The sequence below is a fragment of the Salmo salar genome, chromosome 06, assembly GCF_965601325.2.
Source record: "Salmo salar chromosome 06, fSalSal1, whole genome shotgun sequence".
Taxonomy (NCBI): Eukaryota; Metazoa; Chordata; class Actinopteri; order Salmoniformes; family Salmonidae; genus Salmo; species Salmo salar.
In genome coordinates, this window is record NC_138296.1 from 74,345,139 (window position 1) to 74,353,563 (window position 8,425).

General features: G+C 39.9%; 1 protein-coding gene across 1 annotated transcript; it reads left to right on the forward strand.

Annotated features, from left to right (window-relative positions):
* Positions 1–302: 302 nt before the first annotated feature.
* On the forward strand, positions 303–8,410 carry LOC106607993 (hydroperoxide isomerase ALOXE3). Its single transcript, XM_082976173.1, has 14 exons — positions 303–320; positions 659–863; positions 1,046–1,127; positions 1,274–1,396; positions 1,572–1,675; positions 1,931–2,103; positions 2,615–2,758; positions 3,544–3,747; positions 5,260–5,346; positions 5,476–5,645; positions 5,770–5,891; positions 5,986–6,086; positions 6,236–6,406; positions 7,968–8,410. The coding sequence occupies exons 1-14, from the start codon at positions 303–305 to the stop codon at positions 8,160–8,162; spliced, it is 1,899 nt and encodes a 632-aa protein (XP_082832299.1). The 3' UTR covers positions 8,163–8,410.
* Positions 8,411–8,425: the final 15 nt, after the last annotated feature.

Genomic DNA, 8,425 nt, shown 5'->3' on the forward strand with positions numbered 1-8,425 from the left:
CTTTCTAAAATATCACTTTCAAGGCTGCTTTTAAAAGTGTGATTTCACCTAAAACAAAACTGGCAACTTCAAACAATATACAGGATTATGCATAATGTCGATAGGAAGATGTTCACAGAATTGGTCAAATCATTTTGGCAACACTGCTGGAGACTAACACAGTGTGCAAAATCATGCTGTATGTTCATTCATTAGAGGTAGACTGCAGTATGTATGTCAAATATTGATAAGGTGAGACATTTGGGTATCTTAAGCAGATGTGGGACATTTGCATCAGCCATTTTCTCTGACCGTGACTGGAAATGAAGACTGTCATGCAAGTGAGTTGGAGTGTTTTTCATATTCACTCACCATCATTGTAGTCTCTCGAGGATGATGGCATTCTATACTAGTAGTGACATGTACAAAGTGACAGGCCTCAAGGAGGATAGTCTCCTAAAACATTTTTATAGTATTTTTAAAAGGTTAGTTCACTTCCAGGTGCCACCTTGACAGCCCCAAAAGTGAACTTTTTTGCTCATGTGGATTTTTACACTGTTTGGCTCTGCTGTAAAAATGGCATGTGGGACAAAAAGGCTTTTGGGCAAAATAAAAAATATTTTGGTCAAAATGACCTGCCTGATGTAGGCTTAAACTGCCACATCTCCATTCTCTACAGACAGGGACCTACACTGTGACCACCCCCTCAACTCTGGGGCGCCTCCTCCTGGTCAAGCTGGAGAAAGAGCAGTGCCTGTTCCTGCCAGAAAAGAAGTGGTTCTGCTCCAAGGTTGTCGTGACGACACCTGAGCATGATGTCATCTACTTCCCCTGTTACAGATGGGTGTCCAGAGGGGAGGTTGTGGAGCTGAGAGGAGGAAAAGGTGTGCCCTGAATCAGCATTTCTTCTGGGAATATAATACCCTAGTCAATGTTATTTATCATATAACTTCTGCATAGCTGTATAACTTATATTACAAGAATGTAACTAAGATGTGATACATTTGCCTACTTTGACTTTCTTTGCTCATCGTCTGTCATCCTTCTATGCCTCTCCACTTCACAGCCAGTAAGGTTTTTGAGGATGAGCTCCCTCTACTGGTGGACCATCGTAAAAAGGAGCTGGAGCGTCACAAGAAACTGTTCCAGTAAGTTTTTACTTCCCAGCTCAACACACTGACATAACTGTCCATCTGTATAATGCTGTAGATTACTGTGAGTATATGTACACATGTCTGTGTAACTGTTCACATTTCTTTGTTTCAATAAGTGTGTGTTCTTGTCCCACCATCAGGTGGAATGAGTTTGCTGAGGGACTTCCCCACATTAACAGTGCCAAAAAACTCTCAGACCTTCCTGCTGAAGTTCTCTTTTCCTTTTCCAAAGAGGTAGAGACAATCTACACAAGAGAATCAGGGTAGGTTCAAAGCAGTGCATAAAACCCACCAAAACCCACCAGTGTAGCATTCTTCCATCTGAAGATGCAAACACAGAACCATCCCTAAGACTGTGAGATGGTAATGACATAACATGAAGGAAATATCCCTGTAACCTTTCACCTTTCGCCTTTAACCCCATCTACCCTCTTCCAGAATGTTTGAGCTCAAACTGAAGGGCCTTGCAGACTCCACCAAGCAGTGGGAAGACTTGGATAAGATTAAAAAAGTATTCTGGTTCAGAAAGACACCGATCTCAGGTAAAAGAGCAGACCCCTCAAGTTAAAACATCAAACATAGGGTGCATTATTAGATGTAATTGCAGTAAACAGCAACTTGCTCTTACATCATTGGGCCCTACCAGCTTAAAAATGATACCACATGTCCTTGCTCTTCAAAACCATACACTTATTAGGCTAGTGCATACTGCCATAACTCTGTCCTAGTAAGACTTGTTTGTTGAATCAATCTAGAGATTTGTTTAAACTTACATGGACGTAATACCTCCATCCTAGAATATGTCTCTGAGCACTGGAAGGAGGATGACTTTTTTGGGTCCCAGTTTCTGAATGGAACAAACCCCAATGTGATCCAGCGCTGCACAACGCTTCCCCCCAACTTCCCTGTCACAGATGAGATGGTACAGCCCTTCCTGGAGGACGGGAGTTCCCTGGCGACGGAGATGAAGGTATGAAAAACAAGTTGGTAATAGCCATGCCTTGGATCTCTAAATATGCTGTATAGATTTGTATTTTATCACAAGTGGGTGGTGCCAGTTAACAATTTTACATTTTAGTCATTTAGCAGACACTCTTATCCAGAGCGACTTACAGTAGTGAATGCATACATTTCATACATTTTTTTTTCTGTGCTGGCCCCCCGTGGGAATTGAACCCACAACCCTGGTGTTGCAAACACCATGCTCTACCAACTGAGCTACAGGGAACAATACAATGGAGTTAGAGGAAGGGTTTCTTCCCCTAAACTGGTGATAAAATTTAATTTGGTGTTGCACAGGGTTCATTGCTTGTGCCCCTGCTGTTCCCTTATACAACTCTTTGATACCTTAAATCGTAGATTTTGTCTTTCTGATAGTAGGAGCCATTGTGTGAGTGGCATGAGCTACTATAACTACTTTAAGTAAATTAAATGTAGACCACAAATGCCTTAACTTCCATCTTCTTTTGTCTTCCCTACAGAAAGGAAACATATTTATTTGTGACTACAAGAGGCTTGAGGGTGTGCCAACCCGGGTGGTAAACGGTGAACCACTGCCTCTTACTGCTGCTCTCTGCCTGTTCTACAATAACCCAGAGGACAATCTGACACCTATTGCCATCCAGGTACACACACCTGCACCAATGGCATACTTAAGTGACATAGACATTAGGGTCAAATGGTAAACTAAAACATGCAACTGTCTTCAGAACATTTTCTAGACAATTCAGCATAAAGCTAAACATTTGATCACCCTGTTGCAGGAAACCTTTTAGTGTATTTGAGGTTTAAAAGGACTTCTGAAGTTTGTAATTTCCACTTTGAAATTTCAGACTGGATTTTCCCTTACAAAAAATGTATAATAAAACCCTACAGAAATGTCCATGAATTATAATCCACTTAATAATTCCCATTTCCTGTTGCTGAAGGATTATTTTCCTCCTGTAGCAAACTCGCTCAAATTAAGATCCTACATCTGTAGTACCATCCTAACTGTTCCACAAAACTCAACCAAATGTCGTTATAAAAAAGAACAATAAAACAACCATTAAAAAATAATTTAAAAACAAGAGAAAGAAAGTCTTGTTAACAGAAAAGAAAGGAAAAAAACATGTTAAACGCTTCTACTCAAAACAAAGCTACTTTCCACAGTTATCATTACATCACAGCCCCTAATCAATATCATGTATGTACAGTATTCAAGGCTATTTAAATTATAGATCTGAGAAGGGGGAGTCAGTCCATGTTTGGATCCATATTTGAATGTTGATATGACATTAATATGTTTATTTGCCAAAATGCTACATGTTTGTGTACTGAGAATTGTACCTGAACAATGTTGTCATAAAAGTTGTATTTTTGTTAAAACTTGCCTTTATTTCTTTGGTTCTGGGTTTCTCTGACCTCACAGCTGGAGCAGCAGACCTCTGAGCAGAACCCCATATATCTGCCTAGTGACTCTGAGCACGACTGGCTGCTAGCCAAGATGTTTGTGAGGAACGCAGATTTCATTGAACACCAGAATAGCTACCATCTGCTGGGCACCCATTTACTGGCTGAGGCCTTTGCTATGGCAACCCTCCGGAGCCTTCCTATCATGCACCCTCTCCATAAGGTATGACAACCTGACACAGACTGGGGTCCCACCAAACAATCAACTATCACAAAGTGTCTTGTTTCAAGATGGAATCCTCATTAGGGGAAATAGCACCACTGTCCGCCCAGCACCTTTGTTATTGTTTTTGTTGTGTGGACGAAACGGACGTGAAGTGCGTCGAGCAGTGTGGAAAAACAAATTGCAGTACATATTCTTCTGTTCTGTGTGCAATGATATTCGAGGGAAAAACACAGTGTTCGTTGTTATAATATCCCAAACTGATGTGGCAGTTTCACCATTAATGATTACATTTTTTACTTCAATTTACTATGTTAGAATAATGGGATGTCAATATGTTAAACGTGGCCTGGGGCAGTCAAAAACATGATTATCCTGTCTTTTATATATATTCCCACACTATGAGGTTGGAATAATACCGTGGAATTGTGAAAATGGTGATAATGCCCTTTAAGTGTAAGAGGTGTTTGAAAAGACAGACTGAAATTTCAGTTTGTTTTGATGGGAAGGCGTTTCGACCTGCCTGGTGACATCATCAAGTGGTGAATTAATTAATAGACCAATAAGAAAGAGCGTTCCAAACCTTTTTAGTTTTTAATTTCCCACTTCCCACTCAGACCGCTCCCAGACTGTCCTAGCAAAATTCTTGCTTGAGAAATTGCTCTTTGCTAAGAAGCTACGTGTGTTTCTTTTTGACCATTTTAATTGAAACAATCACAATAGGGTACTTAATTGTTACCCAGAAATGATTTGATATTGAGATAAAAAATGGCTACATTGGACCTCTTAAGGATCCGCCCCTTATTTTCAAATTTCGCCTGAAATTACATACTCAAATCTAACTGCCTGTAGCTCAGGCCCTGGGGCAAGGATATGCATATTCTTGGTACCATTTTAAAGGAACCACTTTGAGGTTTGTGGAAATGTGAAAGGAATGTAGGAGAATATAACACAATAGATCTGGTAAAAGGTAATACAAAGAAAAAAACAACCGTTCTTTTATATTTTTTTGTACCATTATCTTTGAAATGCAAGAGAAAGGCCATAATGTAGTATTCCAGCCCAGGTGCAATATACATTTTGGCCACTAGATGGCAACAGTGTATGTGCAAAGTTTTAGACTGATCCAATGAACCATTGCATTTCTGTTCAAAATTTTGTATCAAGACTGCCCAAATATGCCTAATTTGTTTATTAATAACCTTTTATGTTCAAATTGTGTATACTCTCATCAATCAATAGCATGGTATTCTTTCACTGTGATAGCTACTGTAAATTGGACAATGCAGTTAGATTAACAAGAATTTAAGCTTTCTGCCAATATCAGATATGTCTATGTCCTGGGAAATGTTCTTGTTACTTACAACCTCATGCTAATCGTGTTAGCCTACGTTAGCTCAACCGTCCCGTGGAAGGGACACTGATCCCGAATAAGTTTTTAACAAAGATTTTTCGATGTATATTTGTAACTTTCTTTACTTCCCTCTTCCTAATTGTCTGTACTCGGTCCAGTTGCTGATTCCCCACTTCCGTTATACCTTGCCGGTAAACACCATTAGCCGTGAAATACTTTTTGGACCTGAAGAAGGCTTAACTAAGGTATTTAAATACAGTAAAAGTATACACAGCTTAAAAGCTAACCCAATAGACATTGCTACCCTAACGATAACAAATGCATATTTTATTGACGTGTCCCAAAAAATTACAAAAAAGCGAACATTTATCCAGGACACCACTTTAGGACTGGAGGGGTTGAAGGAACTCTTGAAAAGGGCACACTCAGAAATCACCTACAGCTCCCTCTGTCTGCCGGAGAACATTGTTGCACGAGGACTGGAGTCCATCCCCAACTTCTACTACAGGGAGGACGGCCTGAAGCTGTGGAACATCATCAACAGGTGGAGCTATGGCTACACTGATGGACGTATCAGTAATACCTTAGTAACCTTAAAGGCCAATTAAATAATTGTATTGTAAAAATAACACAAACATAGATAAGTGCTTGATTGTTGTGATGTGAAGCTTTGTCCAGGGGATGGTGGAGCACTTCTACTCCTCTGACAGTGAAGTGTCTAGAGACTCTGAGCTTCAGGACTGGATCAACGAGATCTTCATCCATGGGTTCCTTGGAAACGAAAAGTCAGGTATGATGACTCATCAAATGAAAAGATGAAATGTCACTGCTGTAGTTCTATTGTTTAAGATCCTTCTCCTCATCCACTGATGTCGCCTTCCCAGGAATCCCTCAACGATTTGACACAGTGAAGGAGGTCATCAAATTCATCACCATGGTGATCTTCACTGTGACAGCACAACATTCCTCTGTCAGCATGGGACAAGTGAGATGAGGAAGAGAGCAAAACAAGTTAACAAATTACATTGCAGGACTGATAAGTATATATATATATATATATATATATATATATACTTTATATATATATATATATATATATATTTTTTTTACATATTACTACTTTCTCTTTCCTAGTTTGACTACTGCAGCTGGGTACCAAACAGCCCCATATTTCTATGCAAAGCTCCTCCCACCACTAAGGGGAGCTCTAGCATGAGCACCATTTTTGAGACACTGCCAGATGTCGGCTCAACAGTGAGGGGAATGGCTTCCATATGGCTGCTCAGCAAGAAATACTCAGACTTTGTGAGTTTTGACCCCAATGATTTGACCCTCTTAGATATGGTATTTTTAGAGTCATGTCTGTGATATGCTGCGGTCACTGTTGCTGCAGTCATTGACCCTGATTGAATACAATTGCTTCCTTCCTTTCTCTCTTCCCACCCTATTTGCTTGAGGTAATCACAGGTCTGTGTGTGGGTTAGGTGAAAACATTGTTTCCACCAGAGGAGGCTGGTGGGAAGAGCTATAGGAGGATGGGCTCATCGTAATGGCTGTAATGGAATGGAGGGAACGGAGTTATGTGGTTTGCATATGTTTGATGTGTTTGATACTGTTCCAATTATTTCATTCTAGCCTTTACAATGAGCCCGTCCTCCTATAGCTCCTCCCACCAGCCTCCCCTGCTTTCCACCACATTGCTTTCTCCCTGTGTCCTCCCTGTGGCTCAGTTGGTAGAGCATAGTGTTTGCAATGGTGTTTGCAATGCCAGGGTTATGGGTTCGTTTCCCACGGGGGGCCAGTACGGAGAAGAAAAAAAAAATAATGTACGAATTGAAATGTAAGCATTCACTACTGTAAGTCGCTCTGGATAAGAGCGTCTGCTAAAGGACTAAAATGTAAAAAAAATATATAAATGTAAAATGCTTTCACCAATCTTACAGATCAGCTATTTCCTCAAGGAAATAAGAAAAGAAGAGTGCATTTTCAAAGTATTCAAACAGAGACATTGTTGGTTTAGTCTACTCTATACCCAACACCAATGAAGTGGTGGGAAAAGTAGAATGGTCATACTTGAGTAAAGATACCTTCATTGAAAATCACTCAAGTAAAAGTGAAAGTCACCCAGCAAAATACTACTTGAGTAAGAATTTTAAAGTATATGGTTTTAAATATACTTAAGTATCAAAAGTAAATGTAAATATAATAGGCAAACCAGATGGCACGATTTTTGATTTATTTTTATTTAGTGATAGCCAGGGGCATACTCCAACGCTCAGACATAATGTACAAATTAAGTATTTGTGTTTAGTGAGTCCGCCAAGTCAGAGGCAGTAGTTATGACCAGGGATGTTCTACATTTACATTTTAGTCATTTAGCAGACGCTCTTATCCAGAGCGACTTACAGTAGTGAATGCATACATTTCTTTTTTTCTTTTTGTACTGGCCCCGCGTGGGAATCGAACCCACAACCCTGGCGTTGCACACACCATGGTGGCGTTGCAAACACCAAGTGTGTGAATTGGACCATTTTCCTGTTCTGTTAAGCATTCAAAATGTAACAAGTACTTTTGGGTGTCAGGGGAAATGTATGGAGTAACAAATACTTAATTTTTCTTAGGAATGTAGTGGACTAAAAGTAAAAGTTGTCAAAAATATGAATAGTAAAGTAAAGTATGGATACCCCAAAAAACTACTTTAGTAGTACTTTAAAGTATTCTTACTTAAGTACTTTACACCACTGCTCCAATGACCCGACAGGCCTAATCATCACAAATACATGACTCACTCATTTGCTTCTTCTTATATCTGGATATTTTCTTCTCCCACAAAGTAATAAATTGGAATATCGTCTGTTTTCCTCAGATCCCCCTTGGCTCATACCCTAATCAATACTTTGACGAGACTGATGGATACTTTGACGTGACCAAGCAGATGATGAAGCACTTCCAGGCAGAGTTATCCTACCTCAGTGAGTCAATCACTGAGAGGAATTCCACATTTACACCACCTTATAACTACCTGAACCCTGCCGAGATGGAGAATAGCGTATCTATGTGAGCCGGTTCATGTTACCATAATGATTGAGCATGCAAAGATGCTCGCAAGCCCTGTAGTACAGGGCGTAGTAGTGTGTCCAAGGAATATACCCTGCTGCCAATGACCAGAGCTATGCAAATCTATTACTAATTATGAGCATTTAAGTGAACATTTTATTTAACCTTTGGAAAGATGGAGAATGTAAATACTCCATCTTGTCTTCTTTGATCTCAATGACCATGTTTTATTGCACTTCCTCTCAAGTTAACATGTGGTAGTGAGCA

What these genes read in the sequence shown, in the direction of transcription:
- LOC106607993 (XM_082976173.1), top strand. An exon ending in CGTCACAAGAAACTGTTCCA is followed by an intron (nt 1,128 to 1,273) that starts GTAAGTTTTTAC and finishes TCCCACCATCAG; the next exon opens with GTGGAATGAGTTTGCTGAGG. An exon ending in CTGTGGAACATCATCAACAG is followed by an intron (nt 5,646 to 5,769) that starts GTGGAGCTATGG and finishes TGTGATGTGAAG; the next exon opens with CTTTGTCCAGGGGATGGTGG.